Raw genomic sequence first — 18,076 nt, forward strand, 5'->3', positions numbered from 1 at the left:
TAGACATATGTTCTATATTCTCTAGAGTTTTCCTTTATTAATCGCTAACATCCAAACAGCTGCACTTTCACATTTGAACAATATGCATAAACTTGCAGGGTATAATCATAACAATAATCACGATTATGAACAGCAGACGTATCTCGCAACAAGACAGATAGCAAAATAACTTAAGAATAAATTATTTAGAATTGACCTTTCCATGAACTCTTTCGTTGCATTCTAACAAATAATGAGTAATGAGTATAATGGGCTATTCCAGAAATAAACCATCCCCCCCCTATGGAAGACATCAGTTGTGAAAAAAAAAATCCATGGAAATATTTTTCACCATTGCCAGAATTTTCTGGAATTCCAGCATTTCAAATTATAATACTACTTAAAAATCCTGGAATTTTTTTCATGATGCTGTCAATATGTCTGGAAATTTGAGTGTACAGGTCAGAAGCAATACCTATGGAAGACACCAGTTTTTAATTTTTTGTCTGGAATTTATCTGTTTCTGTGTAAATATGCAAAAAAATCCTGGAATTTACTTAGTAATACATGTATATGCAGCCATAACCAAGAGAAGTGTATTTAAAAGTTAAGCGCAAACATATTCCTGACTAAAAACTACATTTTTGTTTGTTTACCCTTGTATTTATGACGTACACCACTATTTCCAGGAGAATTTGTATCCAGCACATACCCCACCCTTTTCATATCATATTTTTACTTATCAAAAATGTATATCTGTCATAAAAGCATATAAATGTATTTATGAACAAATAATAGACCTATAGTATATTAAACAGATGAAAGTTACATTGCCATTTCCTCTAAACACATCAGAATTTCTTTTTAGGATAGTAATGTAGTGTTTTATTGTTACATATTTTATAATGTTTATTTATAAATTAGGTGAAAATGTCAAAATAATTGGATTAAAAGCACAAACAGCAAATTAATAGCTGGTAAGAATGCATGGGAAAATTGATTAAGAGATAATTGATTTGACCACTATTGGAAACATTTACAAACATCAAAAGATTCTGATATCTAATTCAGACACTTGTGATTAAAACAGGCAAGTTTAAAACTTGACCTTCATCTAAATTTCCAGATTTTATCATGAGATATGTAATGAAGCTTGAAATAGTGACCATGGTGACCAGCTCATCCCTACAACTTATTGAAATTGGATTTCCTGTTTGAAAGTGCAAGTTATTCAACAACACTACCTGCTAAAGTTCACTTATGAATGCAATAAGCATTCCATAAAATTTCTAGACCTTGAAATCTTCAAAGACAAAAACATGAACATACTGGTGTTTTAGATATGAAATTCTATTAAAAAAATACAGAAAAATTCTAATATCTTCTTAAAAACTCAAACCACCCTATTTTGAACTTTAAATCCTATATTAAAGGCAAAGTTATTCATTTACCTAGAAACACAAACCAGCAAAAAAGACTATTTTATTAACTGAAATTGGTAAAATAAATTCTATCAAAAGTCAAATTCCAAGACAGACAAGATAAAATAAAGAAAAAGAAGGAAGTTGAAAATAGATGTAATGTATCATTCATTACATATTATCATTCTCAAGCAGAAAAACTTCAAAAAGTATTCAGGAAATACTGGCATCTTATTAAAATAGATTCTACAATAGGTGCTATATCCCATTAAAACCTATCCATAGGATTCAAAAGAAATAGAACATTGGTGAATTAGTGAAATGAGCTATAAAATAGTTTGTTTGAACATCACAGTTCCTACAAAATTTCTCACTGTGCAGAACTAATTAATGACCATCATCATTAAAACCACATATGTAAACAAATATTCTTATAAGACAAAATTCTTACCATTAAACATTTAATTCAACATTTATTGAAATAGTTAGAAAATCAGAAAATCAAAATTTAAATTCAAATTCAAATTAACCAATTTTATAAAATTATGAAAAAAAAATAAAAAATAAAACAGTATTAAAAAAAAAAAATGAAAAACAGAAGGGGTGGTCTCTGCTGAAAGTTTCCCTTAAATTAACACATTTCCGGAAAAACCAAAAACATTGCTACACAGTATTAATGAAAGGCCAGAGAAATGATTTGCACTAAAAATTATAGGTAAGGTGGATATTGGATCATATTTCTATGAAATTATCCCAAAACACAGAAAACAATCGTGCGAGTGCTTTGGACACATTTACTTGTTTTACTGAATGAAAAAAAAATCACTGTTCTGCGCATTGTGCTCTAAATTGATCAGAAGAAGTTGTTTAGGTTCATTCTTTCATTCGCTGCAGAAACTATAAATCTTTATATCAAAAGTTGCAAATAATACATGTACTAGTTTGCAGTTAGCTTAAAGGATCACCATGGCCCGCGGATTACAAACGATTTAGATGAAATATTGCTCATACTTGGATGTTTGCACTATTCATCAATCATGTTAACTATTTATAATGTGATTTGTTAAATTAAAATGTTGCTTATTAGCTTAGTGGTAGCTCTATAAGGCGTGACCTCCCTCTAAATCCCCATTTGCAATATGACCCTTATCTCTTGAGTTTAAATTATTGCAAGACATGTTTATATCTTTACTTTAAAAATAAAATCAAAATTTGCTCCGGGTTCTTTCTCTTGATTTAAGAAGAAGCTTCTGTCTTATTTTTATAAGTTTTGTTAAATTTCATGAAGGTTTGACCATGGAATATTACTTCCATGGTTTGACAAAGTTATTCAAGATCTTTCATTTTAATACCTAAAGGTTGACTGCAAAATAATTATTGATAAGTAAATTATGGAAGAATTCATAAAAAAATTATAATTTTTAGTCAACATGTCAGGTATTTATAGAGTATGAAGAATCTTCTTTAAAAGTTTCCTGATATTGCTTAAAGGTTTGAGGACATTATTGATATTTTGCTAAATTCAACCCTAGGCTGTATCTAAATGTTTATTGAACAAAAATAAGGGCTTTAGTGCCCAAGTGTTTTAAGTATTCTAACACTGTATCATTGGCTCATTGCATAGGCGGATCCAGGGGAAGGGACCCCCCCTTTGGTGGGAAAAATTTGGTTGCTTATATAGGGAATTACTGAAGCATGACTGGAGCAGCCCAACCCCTTAAGTCAGCTAGGTCAGTCAGTGCCCCCCTGCCCCTTTTACAAAAAGTTCTGGATCCGCCACTGCATTGGCCTGTCAACTATTCCTACACAAGGCAGTGCCCTCAACTTCAATCATAATTTACTAGGATTCCGATTGTTAGTTTTCCAACCGAAGGTCGTTTTTCTCCGGCTTCCTCCACCAATAAAAACTGACAGCCAGGCCCACAAAATAGCACAATAGTGCTGAAGTGGCATTAAACACCAATCAACATATCAACTATTCCATAATGCTTGACAAAGTTATTGAAGTCTTAAAAAAAGCTTAACCCTCAGACTGTTTAAAAAACCACGTTGTTGATACCAGGCTTAAAATTGTGTACACCAGATAGGGTTCTCTCTACAAAATACTCAACAGTGATGCTTGAATCAAAAAGTTTAATAAAAGACTTAATAATTTATAAATTATGAAGTTGAAGAGCATTGGCCCAAAATTCCATAGAGGTTTTGCAAAATACAGCTACGGTAATCTATTCCTGGAATAAAAAATCCTTAGTATTTTGAAAAAATTAAAGTTTTGTACATGTATACCTTGTTAGTGCAAAATAAACCGTTTGAATGGTTTTACACTAGTAATTTTTTGGGGCCCTTTATAGCTTACTGTTCGGTGTGAGCCAAGGCTCTGTGTTGAAGACTGTACTGTGACCTATAATGGTTTACTTTTATAAATTTTGACTTGGATGGAGAGTTGTCTCATTGGCACTCATACCACATCTTCTTATATCTAATTAGTCCATTCATTGAAGTATTATATTCATTTTCCATGGTCCATTAAATGAATGAAATATTGAAAAAAAGAATAAAAATCTCTGGATGCTATCTTCATGATCTTTGTATAGAAGAAGTGTCTGTCAGTTAAGCAGAATTCCATGAAGATTTAACAAAGCTTCTGTCGTTTAAAAAAATTGAAATTAACTTAAAAATGAACTTAAATGTTGATGATGCTAGAGTGAAGGATTGCTTCATATGTCTAGCTTTGTCGACTAGTGGCAGGCTAGACAAAAAATAAATAGTTAAACAGGTATATATTAGGAATGTCAGGGTTTTTTTTGTGAAAAGAATTTTTATCAACTTTTTAAATTTTCAAAATTTATTTCTTTTAAAAAACATCAGTCATTTCTTATTCATATCCATTTTCCATATCTTAGTTATATTCTTTCGTGTGAAAATAAAACACTAACCACAAATACTCAACTTTTACTATTGCCTTGTATTAAGACTATTAATTTAAAAAAAAAGGGGGGATCTTCTTAATGTAAATTCAAAAGTCAGTAGACAGTTTTCCACTGATTCTGATAACAATCTATTTATTTGTAGCAGTATTTTGCAAACCATAGTAGAGTCATAGTCCACAGCTGGTCATTTCTGGTCAGTCTTCTACAATATTGTGGTAATTAGACAATTTCCTGCTGTGAAGACAAACAAGTGTGTTTGAATAAATGATGTATCAATTATCTGTTAATTGGTAAATGTTCTGGCTATTTAGCTGAAGTGACCTAAAATCTGGCATTAGTTGATGTTATAGGACAAACCCTAAATTTCATCATAAAATTTAGGATATCAAATTGCACAATTTATTGGTGTTAATTAATCCTTTAATATATATGAAAAGGGTGAAAAATACAGATTTTAATACATAACTTGGTTGAAATTATCATCTCCTTGATTATATATATTACATCTCAAGTGTCTGAAGCTACATTTAATCATAAGTCAAGATATATTTTTGATGTGTTAACAAAGGTCATTAAGGCATTCAATATTTATCAAACCATGAAAGTATTATATCATAGATGTATAACATATAATACTTCCATGATCAAACCAAATTTTCTCTGTTTTTATCTTTCCATGTGATATAATTTCCCACTAGTGAGTAGTCATATATGCTATTAATCCAATTATTGTGACATTTGCACCTGATTAACATTCAACAGTTTTGTATATATATATATATGAAACAATTCAAGATAGAATATAGGTTGCACTTCTGTAAATAAAGACAATGCAATTTCCCATAGGAACTACGGGTACCTTTACAGCTAAAACTGTGCCTCTTGTACTATGAAGTTTCGTAAAAATTTAATTATATCCTGAAATGGAAAGTTGTTGATACATGTATGTACTACTATTTTATTCAAAGGTCAAAACAAAGGGCTGTGCAGCATATACTTTTAACATTTACATGCACGAACTTCTAAAGAGTTTAAACAAATAAATACTAAATTCTGTAGTATCTCTACCCCACAAAATCAAATCTGGGAACTAGTACATACACAAAACAAAATATCTACGAATAATATATATATATCTCTCCAAAAGAGACTGTCTGTGAAAAAGCTTTATTTACAAAGTGCAACTTATAAAATGAATAAAACAATATTTTGAATGCTCCTGCTCTTTAAATTTAAACTATACTATCACTGTATCAAAGTTTTGTCCCCTCCCCCATTATTTTGAAGTCTTTTAAGAGATGAACATACATAGGGAATTGATCAGAACTCTTGTGTTTTATACCTGGAAATAATGGGTTGCAAAGTATTTCTGTTCTGGAAATTCTTAACGACTACCAGTAAAAATTATGTGGAAATTACTCTACTCTTTGGAAAATTCATGGAATTTCTTGTGCACCAATAGACAAGAAGTTTGGAAATTTTTTGTGCAGATTGGAAATTTGTCTGGAATTTTAGAAAAAATTGAGAAAAAAAAATCTGGAATTCCAATGTCTTCCATAGGGGGGGGATGGATTATTTCTGGAATAGCCCAATGTATTAATGAAATTAAGTATCTTGGATTTTTTAACTTAACTGTTAATGTCATACATGTACACATGTTCATAATCAAAATTTTCCTATAGCAATAGGGAAAGCATTTAGTAGACTAGCTGTGTTGCCCGACACTGTGCAAAGTTTTGTACATGTTGTAGAACCATATTATATCTGTATATAGATTTCGAAAACTCTCCCTCCTGGGGTTGTATCAGCAAATTCTAGTCATTTCGGCACCTGAATAAATCAGCACCAGGTCAAATCCACACCCTGTAAGGTCAATTCAACACCTAGTCAAATCGGGACCTGGCTAATTCGGCACCCATGACTAGTATTATGTTTTGCAAAGTAAACTATTGAACATGTTGAAGACACCTTTTTTTTCCATATTTTTTAGATATTTTCGCTCGAGGTGTCAACGTGTATTTGTAAAATATATAAAAAAAAAATATTCTCCCCGGGATATCTCAAATAAAAATAATAGAAAAAGGTAAACAAAATATTTGGTGCCAAATTGACTAACCAAATACCGAAATGACTTTAAATAGATGCCAATTTGACCAGGTGCCTATTTGACTTGTTCTATAGGTGCCGAATTGACCAGGTGCCGATTTGACTTGTACCCTGTATCAGCACCGTCAGTCAAAGTTTTCAAAGCCTTGGTGACAAAGAAGAACTCAATTCAAACATTGTGGGGGAGGGGGAGGGGTCAGTATGCGCACCAAAAGTCATGACAGAATAATCGGTTCGTTGATTGTGGCCATAATGCTTTCATTTCGATCTGACCCCAAGTGGATCCGGCCCAAGCCGTTCCGTCCCAAGTCGATCCCACCCCATATTTAAAGTCCATCCGGCCCCAATATAAAAAATATTTATAAGGAATAAAAAAAAAGATATATTAATATATGAATTGTGATACATAAATGTGTATGAATTTTATGATAATATAAAACATGTAAAAGGTGGACGGTAAAAAAGTTGGCCTTTGACGAATATTTGAATATTTAATTTTCATAAGATGAGACATTTATTTGAATATTTAAAAAAAAAATATATTAAGATTTCATCATGTTCATATAGAAATATAATATTATTTTAATATAAAATATTTGAAATCAAATCAATTTATCACCTTTAAATGAATACGGATGATTATGCTGTATAAAACATTTATGTTGATTATGTTTTTATTACAAGTTTTCAAGACTATTGGTATGCATAATTATAATAAAAATATATATTACAGAATTTCGTACCATCAACATTAATCAGCAGTAATTAGCATTTTGTTCAATTGACTGTGATCTTAACAAGTCTTTCAACTGGTGCAATAACAAATAACAAATAGTAACACACACCACTGTTACTGTACAAGCTGATTCCAAAGCTGATGCATACAAACTTTATTTTTGTTTCAAGTTATAAAAACTTCTCAAATTGAGAAATGTTGTTTGATTTGCTGAATCCTTTCTTTAAGGTATAGAACCACTAATTCAGGCCCGGTCGGAAAGAACATACAAGAAAGTAGTACATATTTTAAACAAAATAGTTCCTACGCATAGCTGTATCTTTGTCAATAGTGGGAATATTTGGGTAGTTTTAGTATCAAATGAAAGCTTGGGTACTTGGGGTCACTGTAGAACCCTTGTTGAAAGTTTTATTTGAATAATAAAGAAGTATAGGAAATTTTAATAGGAGGGCTGATTTGGCCTGTTGTTCAGATCAGAAGTTCCTGTTTTTGTACTATCAAACTTCCGGGAACCAGTACGCTCTAATATGCAATTAAAGGTATGTTGATTTTTTCAGCACAAGTCAGCATAAGGTACAGTTTTGACATGAAATAACTGCCACTTTATTTGAACTTAAGGTAAAGTAGCCATTTATGCTTGAAATTGTAGAATTTAACATAGAAAGCAATGGGGCTATAAATTAGTGGTTTTATAACTATTACTGACAGGCATGTGAAATTCTATTTTTAGAAATCATACCCTTTACAGTGAAAATTGGTCACATTTGTTGTCAGAAATCATGTTACATTATTTTTTTTATGTATTAATTATGTTAGTGTCAAATTACAACCCTCAAATTGCTACAATAAGGTATTTTAGCCTTTTTTGGTCATTTAGCATGCACACAGTTAAGATTTTACCTGAAATTTAAATTTTTGGATTATCTAACACTGAAACCAATGAAACTTGTATATCATGACTAGTTTATAGTATAAATATTGTTTTTGGTCAAATTATCTAGTGAGTGTTCATGTTTCATTGTGTTTCTTGGTGAATTATTTATTTCAAGGAAAATTGGTGTATACTTATATAGGAATTCCAAAATCTCACTTGAAATGCATTTTATAACCAGTTTAGCAAGTTGTCTAGCTTGGAGATACATAAATTGCTTTGTTGATCCATGTTTATACATAAAAGTATGGTTTTTTTACCTAATCACTCTCCTTTTCCAACATGTAGAAAAAAGGGGGGACAAAATTATCAATTATATTTTATGTTTGGACCACTATATTTATATTCAAGGTTGAATCTCTGATAAAAATAAGACATATAGGTAAGAACACTGTTATTTGAGTAGATATTAACAAATCAGAACTGGTAAAAATTGAAAAAGTGTCATATCTGTCACTATTAGTATCCATATGTAGTTTTCTTTGTTTAACGCATATGTTACTACCAGTCCAATTTGAGCTTGAATTCAGTGATATAGTGTTTTGACAAAAGCTTTATGTGTTTTTCTATGCTAGAAATAGATCATAGAAGGAAATTAAGTCAAGCAGAAGTCAATATAACAAGTTTGGTGCTGTTATAGGTATAGAACCACTAATTCAGGCCCGGTCGGAAAGAACATACAAGAAAGTAGTACATATTTTAAACAAAATAGTTCCTACGCATAGCTGTATCTTTGTCAATAGTGGGAATATTTGGGTAGTTTTAGTATCAAATGAAAGCTTGGGTACTTGGGGTCACTGTAGAACCCTTGTTGAAAGTTTTATTTGAATAATAAAGAAGTATAGGAAATTTTAATAGGAGGGCTGATTTGGCCTGTTGTTCAGATCAGAAGTTCCTGTTTTTGTACTATCAAACTTCCGGGAACCAGTACGCTCTAATATGCAATTAAAGGTATGTTGATTTTTTCAGCACAAGTCAGCATAAGGTACAGTTTTGACATGAAATAACTGCCACTTTATTTGAACTTAAGGTAAAGTAGCCATTTATGCTTGAAATTGCAGAATTTAACATAGAAAGCAATGGGGCTATAAATTAGTGGTTTTATACCTTAAAAGAGGAGACAGAATGGGTTTTTCTTTTAATATCACAATGTCTTTCCCCTGTGTGGTATGTAAAAATTTATATTTCATCAAACATGTAAATTCTATTTCATAACAGTGTTTGACACTTTATCTTCGGTGAGCTCTAGTCACTGTATATCCTAGTTATTGCCATATTAAGTCACATTAGTTGTGACAAGGGCAAAACTTGGAAATGGCTAAGGCAAATGGTGAAGCTTAACAAGATCAAGAATCTAATTTCTGAAAATGATGACATATTTCGAAAATACGTGGAAAATAATACTACAATAATGAGAAACAATACTTTAGTCATATATGCTGATGAGTCAAATAATGATTTCCAGATGACAAATGCAGAGCTAAATATTACAGATCTGATTATATGTTTTCAAAATCAGGAAAAATCATTCTGTTCATGAATTAAAAAGATTGTCAAATTTAAAAAATGCATTCGATGTTACAAAAAAAAAAAAACACAGAGAGAAACAGTGATGAAAAGAAATAATGGTACATTTCTTCTTCATGTTACTTGAAAAAAAAAATATAACAAATAATTATGAGAACTTCAAATAAAAGATCAAACTATAACATGTTTAAAGACCTTGTTGATTAAGTAAATTTTATCAATCATGATTTTGATTGAATTAAGTGATTACAACTGGCATTACTTTGGTTCATGATCATCAGACAATTGTTGAATAAACAAATTAATTATAGCATAATGATTTGATTTAAACAAGTCATTATGATGATTACATAATTATATGTTCCATTGGCTTGTAAATATCTTCTGTGTGTGAATTAAATAAAGACTTTTTTTCCCCATGATATTCCAAGTTATCATGTAAAATAACTTCATATTTATATATGCTGATGCTGCTTTACAAACAGTAACAATCTTACTCATTTTCATATCGATTTGAAATAATTGAATGTTACTCCAATAGTAGGCATTCTTCACTTACCTGCTGTCATTAATCATCGATACTTTTTACAAATTCCATTTATCCTGATCCAAATATGTCACCAAATCCTCTGAAGTTAATATAAATGATTCATTATTTAATTATGGGGCTGGATTGACTTGGGGCTGGATCTACGTGGGAAGTATCAACTGGGGGCCTGAACGACCTGATACCCCCATAATCTGGTAGAAGTAGAAGTATATAGACATTCATAATTTATTGAATTCAGCTCCTTTCAGTCAAGATTCTTCTTCCTCAAAATTGTCTCCCAGTTACACAACATATTTTTTTCAATTGTGAAAATGGAAGCCATTGTAGGGAGTCTGATGTGCTGGCAATTTAGCCCTTGAAAACTGATAAATTTATCCACCTGGCATCATTAAGATCCTTCCATGACATTTGTATTTTTAAAGACAATTCAATGTATCTACTAGTTAGCTATCAAGCATCATTTAATGTACTTTTATGCCTTTTGTCATCTTAAAACTATTATCTCATCATGTTGTTGTTATAGGACCTTCTACCATGTCTACATATTATCTCATCAGTTGTCGATAATTAAAAAAAAACACTAAAAAAATTTGAATTAAATATTTCGTGGAAGGGCAGACAAAAAATAGAGATTTTAGACTAATTACCTAAGATCATACACAGACAAAATGAATTTTTTTATCAAGTTATGCATTAAAAAGGAGTCTGTGGTCAAGGGCTCTCAGTAAAAATTTCTTGCATGGTACTGTGAATTTTTAATGTCCTTATATCAACATGTATTTTAAAAATGAAAAAAATAATGGAATCTAAAGCCAGGTGATATATCAAATATTTTTTGCTTAATACCTTTTCTTGACTAAACAGTCAACTCAAACATGCCTGACGCCTGCACATAAAAAGGTGTACCCGTTTTTCTCTTTTGGTGAGATTGTTGCCCATTTTTAGGATTTTTCCAAAAACAGTGTTACTGGTGGCAGAGATCCGATGCAAATTTATTCTTTAAAAAGATCAATCTTTTATCTTTCTGTGGAATTTTTCTGGCGAAATTTTTGTAATGCATAAAAAAGATCCACATGTATTTGCACCTACATGTACCATAATCATTGATAATTGGCTGTTTTGTGAAAATTTGTCTTTAATTTTAAAGTTTGCAATTATCTCAAAGCTCCATACTATATTTTAAGTATAAACATGTATATAAGATGCAAAAAATCCTATATTATGCACCTACATTAAAATTTTAAAGCCCATAGAAACAGATGTGAACAATTCAAATATACCAACTTGGATAAAAATCTTTTTAACTGTTTCAGTTATTTTCCAGAAACAGTACCTGATTTTGAAGAAAGCTAACAACATTGATGCAGAATAAGATATTATCAGTGATTTTTGTTGCTCAGAAATCAATGCACCAGTATGCCGTTGCGTCGGACAATGATGGTTTATGCAACTTTGTGGACTGCAGCAGACATCGTAGAACAAAAATACATATCAAAGAAAAAACAACATGATGTACAAAAAACTGTCAGGATTGCTACTGTTGGGACCTTTGTGATAGCACCATTAGTATTTAACTGGATAAAACTTGCAGAGAGGTTGTTTCCTGGAAAAAGTGCCAAAACTGTATTGACAAAAGTTCTTATTGAGCAGGTTACATTTGCACCTGTATCAATAACAAGCTTCTATGCAGGTAAGGTACATTCAACATGAATATTTACCAATGAACTAATGCTTGATAATAAATGAAAGGTATATTGCAATATGGGAATAACCAAAATTATAAGCACAGCAACCACCAACTCCTGAATCCTCTTGAGAAAATACATTTGTAGATGTACAAAGACAAACAATATTGTACAAAATGGTCCAGATGGCCTGATTTGGTAAAAGCACAAAATGTGGGTGGATTTAATCAGTTATAGGTTGCACTTTGTAAATACAGCTGTTTCACAAACCACACCTCTTTTGGGGAGATGCTTTAAAATATTCATAGATATTTTGTTTTTGTTTACCTACTAGTTCCCAGATATGATCTCCATGTTTGGTATCAGAGACACTACTTTTGAATTTTACCAGTACAAATACAGTTGGATAGTGCATGTAGTGGTCAAATTGAATTCTCAGGAAGACTCAAAATAAAGGGAGGGTAATACAGAATTTTAAGATAAGTTTAAGCTCTTAGAGGCATATATTATAAAATGTTAAAAATATGATGCACAGCCCTATGTTTGGACCTTTGCAAACACTAGTAGTGCTTGTGAACTTTCCATTCCAGGATATTATTTTTTTACGAAACTTCATAGTAAAAGTGGCACACTTTTAGCTGTAAAAGGAGTTCCTACATGTCCTATTGGAAATTGTATTGTCTATATTTACAGAAGTGTAACCTTTACAAGCACATAAACCTCTCAATATACCTACAAGTGTAATAGTTCCTCCTTCACAAGGTCCTTCCAACCATGGAAGTATTATTTCATTTTACTTCCATGTTTCAAATAAAGTTCTGAAAGAAAACTCAACCAGAATTTTGAAACTAAGAAAGTAAGTGCTGTTCTCTTTCACAGTTTGTATAGGAAAGCATGTGATGTTTATGCATTTGCATTCACAAGATAGCCATTCTAGTTTCATTACACACAACAAAGGCATTGAGCATAAATCCTTATAACTGTGTTATAGTATGTTCTTATGTTGTGCTGTAACACCGCTGTCCCAGGTTAGGGGGAGGGTTGAGTGCTCACAAACATGTTTAACCCTGCCACATTCTTTATTGGCCTGTCCAGAGGCTGTAGTTCAGTGGTTGTCGTTGGTTCATGTCTGTCATATTTGTTTTTCGTAAATTGTTTTGTTATAAATTAGGCCGTTAGTTTTCTCAATTATATTAATAAATATTTTTCATGTCTGGGCCTTTTATAGCTGACTATACAGCATTGTTGAAGGCCGTACAGTTGCCTATAATTGCTTACATCCACTTCATTTGAACTTGGGTGGATAGTTGTCTCATTGGCAATCATACCACAACTCATTATTTTTATATTGTTCATGTGAAATTCTTTGTTGCAGTCACATCAGAAGGCTGACATTTCTAACGGATGACTTGATTTGACTTAGTCCTCTTCGTCCCTGGAGGAACAAAATGCTGTCACTCATTTCATTGCTGTTTATTTTGCCTCTCTTTAGGTTGATCAAATTTCTTCCAGTTCTTTAAATTTTGTTCTACTCTGGTTATGTAGAGGTTAACATTTTTTTTATAGATGGTAGGAATAGTTGTTAAACTTTTGTTACATCAAAAATTCGTCTTACATGGCCTTTTCTATTATATGAAACAGACCGTTTTTAAAAATGCAAGTTGTGTAAATCAAAACCTCTCAAGTGAAACAGCTTTGTGACTTGATCTTAGGGAGAACCATACATATTTATAAAGAAAATATAACAGTCATGGGTTGATTAAGTTTTTTTTTTCTTATTTTTTTCAAGTTTTATGTAAATTTGTTTGTTTTTCAGCTACAAGCTTATTAGAACGTAAAAACTTCTTAGAAGAGCTAAAGGCCAAATTTCCAGTTACATGGAAGGTAAATCTCAGATACAAACATATGGATAAGTATGTTAATGATATTTTAAGCAACATTTTTGTTACATCTAGATTTATCTAATATACTTGAAAAAGGTTTTATCAACCCATTACACAAGTATAACAAAGAGAATAAAGATACTAAGGTTCATGACCATTGTGATCCATGTGCTGAAAGATGCTTAAAACTGTGCTAAACATTGTTTGAGAGGATAGAATTTAATGAAAAATATATATCACTGACCTCCTGAAGTAAGATTCAGTTTTTACAAGTAATGTGTTAAAAGGGTATTGGAAGGAAATTTTTGTTTGAATTTTTTTTCTAATTTACCAAATGAAGTAAAGGTTATTTAATGACTTCCATATATTATATTTAATTATGACTAGAATCCCTGTCTCCCTTTTACCGATTTTGAAAGCGATTTGACTTCCCTATGAAATCAGTCGGCCGGTTAGTTTTAGCAATTTTCAAAATTCTTTGGCGACTTAAATAGTCATTTCGCCGGCAAGATTATGGCCTGGACTGGATATTGAAACAAAATGTTATGTATGACTGTACTTTGTGATGATGTTATAAGGAAACAGTCTTATGCAGAAGAAAGCTATTATTAATAAAATATGTAAATTTTGGTTGTTTTTATTTCAGACAGGAATAACATTCTGGCCTTTCCTTCAAGTAATCAACTTTGGAGTAGTACCATTGAAGTACCGTCCTTTAGTGGTAGCTGGAGGGTCATTTTTATGGTCAATATTTCTCTGTTTTATGAAGGAAGAGGTAAGCTGCAAAGTTTAAATTAAACATGCAATAAGATATAAAGTCAAGTATAAAGGACAAGGTATGATAAGCCCCCGTTTTGGCCCCCCTATTTTCTTATTTTTTCAAATTTTGTTTTGGAAAGCTACTTATCATGTTAAAAATTCCCTGAAGTTTAAAGTTTGTTTGGATGAACTTCAAAACCATTAATTTCAGCAACTGGGTGAGGTGAGGGGGGTAAACTTTCCTTTATTATTCAGATATTGTAATTATTATTCACTTTGGAGGTGTTCCGTACAACGATTTTTTAGTTTTTAAGTGCCTGCGCCAACGTGACCCAGGAATTTTTTTATTTCAAAGTCATAATCACTGTTTTTATACGACCGCAAAAAATTTTTGTGGTCGTATATTGGTATGATGTTGGCGGCGTCGGGGTCGTCCTCGTCGTTGTCAACCGAAGACACATTGGTTTTCGCACTTTTACTTTAGTTTAAGTGAATGGATCTCTATGAAATTTTACCATAAGGTTCAATACCACAAAAGGAAGGTTGGGATTGATTTTGGGGGATATGGTACCAACAGTTAAGGAATTAGGGGCCAAAAATAAGCATTTTTCTAGTTTCCAGACAATAACTTGTGGAACGGTGTATGGATCCCTCTGACAATATACCACAAGTTTCCATACAACAAAGGGATGGTTAGGATTTGCTTTAGGGGGTTATGGCTCAAATCATTTAGGAATTAGGGGCAAAAAAGGGGGAAAACAAGGGTGTCCTGGTTAATGGACCAATACTATAGTACAAAACATAATTTAAAGCAGTGTAAGGGAGGTAATTCAAATACATTCATTTGAATTTCCTCCCTTACACTGCTTTTAAATTATGTATAAAGTAATGGTTAATGAACAATTAAGACAATTTAAAAGCAGTGTAAGGGAGGTAATCCAAATACAACGTTTTGATTACCTCCTTTACCCTGCTTTTAAATTATGTTTAAAGAAATGCATATTTATAAAAGGAAGAGCAGTAAAAATATCTGCAAATGTTGCATCTTTTTTTTTACAAAAAAATCCATATGAAAGATTTGACACCATATTTTAAATTTTTTGTTTTTTTTTGTGGGGGAGGGGGGGGGGGGTCAATTCGCAACAGCAAAGTGTATTGCACAAAAGCAAAAAATTGAATATAAATTCAAATCATATAACCAATCCTATGTTCTTTGACTACAGTTTTTATGTGTCAAATATTTAATTACAATCCAAATTCAGACCTGTATCAAGCGCGAATATTGTGTCCATCTTTGCCCCAACTGTTCAGGGTTGGACCTCTGTGGTCGTATCCAGCTGTGCTCGGCGAAGCAATTTATTTATTGCTGTCTAGATCGCCATAATTTTCTCCGGGTCACGTATGCGCACGCTATTAAATTTTAAGAAACACAGGCCAAAAATCGTGATTTTCCTACTTTTGGCGTTTTTTATGCCTTTTCACCCCCTGCACCTCACCTAGTTGCTGAAATTAATGGTTTTGAAGTTCATCCAAACAAACTTCAAACCTAAGGGAATATTTCAACATAATAAGTAGCTTTCCAAAACAAAAAAATTTGAAAAATGAGAAAATAGGGGGGCCAAAACGGGGGCTTATCGTACCTTGTCCTTTTTACACTACTGTGGATTTTTTTAGTTTTGTTTGTATCAATTTTCATGTTTTGAGAAAAAATGTTATTTTGTTGGTACATCTCATTTCCATGGAGATTGTTAAGTCCTGTACCTACAGCCATGGTTCATTGACTTTGAATATATAACTTACATATTAAAGTATTGCTGTTTAATTTCAACATTTACATATTACTATCAAAATAACAAAATAACAAAAAGGCGAGACATATCTCTGTGTTGACACTTTATTGTTTCTAAATATTGTTTACCATAAACCCCAATATCAGGCTTTACGAGACAGACAAAATTACTGGTCAGATTTTAAATCTATATGAGTAATGTACAAAAGAAATTAGATACATGTAACCTTCAGTTGACACCACTCATGTCAATTTAGAGCTTTTCAAATGATTTAGACTTGTGTCAATTGTTAAAGGCAGTTCTTTTAAAATGTCTATTTTTGGTAGACATATATTGGTGGGTTGTTGACTCACTGACATTAGGTCTACTTTAATTAATTTAAAAATGTTATATTTAAGTCAGATTTGCTTTAATAACAGTTTGAGTATATTTTTTTCAGAAAAAGAATGCAGGTGCGATAGAAATGGAGATCATTCCACCAGTAGCTCAAAAAAAGGAAACAAAAGATACAAGTTAATGAATGTAAAACCTAGGCACCTAACAAATCTGTGATTATTTTTAATGATTGTGAATATTAAGGATTTTATAAATAAGTTATGATTTTCAAATTTTACACTACTGTGGATTTTTTTAGTTTTGTTTGTATCAATTTTCATGTTTTGAGAAAAAATGTTATTTTGTTGGTACTTCATTTGGTGTTTTCATGATTTTCTTCTATCAAAGTCACTAAAAATCAGTATTTTGTTAAGTATTCAAATTAATTGTTTCCCATAAGGGCTATTCCAGAAAAAAAATGTATGGGGTTGGGGGTTGTAAGGCAGTTTTTTCAGCACCCGCCACACAGAGAATTGTAATTGAGAATCATAGTGCATTATACATGTAAAAAGTTGCTGTGATACCCATTATGATCACCCATGTATTATTAATATAAAAGTGCCTTCCAACAATCTCCCCCCCCCCCCCCCCCCAATACATTTTTTTTTTATTGGAATAGCCCTAACCCAAAAAATCCACAAAAATGGGTATCCAACAATTATTATTGAATTCACATTTTTTTTTATTTATTATTTATTATTAGCTGTAACCGTGTTTAATGAACCTATTACACAAAATATTTGTTTCTATTTTAAGAGTGGATTCTTATATTGTTGAATACATTGTGTATGACTGTATGAACCTGATGCACAAATGTTTTTGTTTTTGATGTGTTGGTTATATTTTGTACAGTTGTCCACCTCATATAAGACCATCCTTTCTGGACCATGAAATTGGTCTTATATATTTGGAGATCTTTCTTAAGGGAAAGTTTGGAACTACACTGTATTAGTAGAAGTTTACAATGATTTCATTACAACTTGTTGTTTGCTTCTATACTCCTAAATATAACCTGGTATTTAGATATAGCTTATCATACCCCCTCCCCTACATACAAAGTTTTAAAGGTATAGGAATCAGCCTGTCTGTCCATCTGTTTGGACCAATTTCTTCATCCTTTGTTTCTCTAATTTTCATGTTTTTTTCACATTTCTCGATCGGTGTGAGAAAAATATTTCTCATCTCTAGAGAAAACTTTGTTCTCTGCAAATGATTGGTCGAAATTCAATTATGATGTCAAATATTCTTCGTTTCTTATGAATTTTCTATTGTGACGTTATGAAAAGAGGCGACCATGCCTGATGACGTCACATAAAAAGAACTCAACTTTCTTCAAATCTTTGAAAAGCAAGGATAAAATTTGTTTAGAAATCGTCAATAAATCATTAGAGAAACAGATTCCAC

The 18,076-nt window shown here is 31.6% G+C and overlaps 1 protein-coding gene across 2 annotated transcripts; it reads left to right on the forward strand.

The window, feature by feature from the left end:
* The first annotated feature begins 38 nt into the window (after positions 1-38).
* LOC127700242 (mpv17-like protein) lies at positions 39-17,069 on the forward strand. 2 transcript variants are annotated; one of them, XM_052203668.1, is made up of 5 exons: positions 39-99; positions 11,494-11,870; positions 13,682-13,749; positions 14,395-14,523; positions 16,737-17,069. In XM_052203668.1, exons 2-5 carry the CDS (start codon positions 11,597-11,599, stop codon positions 16,812-16,814), a joined length of 549 nt encoding a protein of 182 aa, XP_052059628.1. In that variant the 5' UTR covers positions 39-99; positions 11,494-11,596; the 3' UTR covers positions 16,815-17,069. The 2 variants fall into 2 exon arrangements, with proteins under 2 accessions (XP_052059628.1, XP_052059629.1); XM_052203669.1 differs by having other exon boundaries at positions 11,505-11,870.
* Positions 17,070-18,076: the final 1,007 nt, after the last annotated feature.

This window comes from Mytilus californianus, unplaced genomic scaffold (assembly GCF_021869535.1).
Source record: "Mytilus californianus isolate M0D057914Y unplaced genomic scaffold, xbMytCali1.0.p SCAF_5, whole genome shotgun sequence".
NCBI classification, from domain to species: domain Eukaryota; kingdom Metazoa; phylum Mollusca; class Bivalvia; order Mytilida; family Mytilidae; genus Mytilus; species Mytilus californianus.

Bases quoted from the DNA above. Each gene is read 5' to 3' on its own strand.
- LOC127700242 (XM_052203668.1), top strand. From the start codon at position 11,597: ATGCCGTTGCGTCGGACAATGATGGTTTATGCAACTTTGTGGACTGCA. The intron at 13,750-14,394 runs GTAAATCTCAGA...TTTTTATTTCAG, and splicing joins AATTTCCAGTTACATGGAAG to ACAGGAATAACATTCTGGCC. The intron at 14,524-16,736 runs GTAAGCTGCAAA...TATTTTTTTCAG, and splicing joins TCTGTTTTATGAAGGAAGAG to AAAAAGAATGCAGGTGCGAT.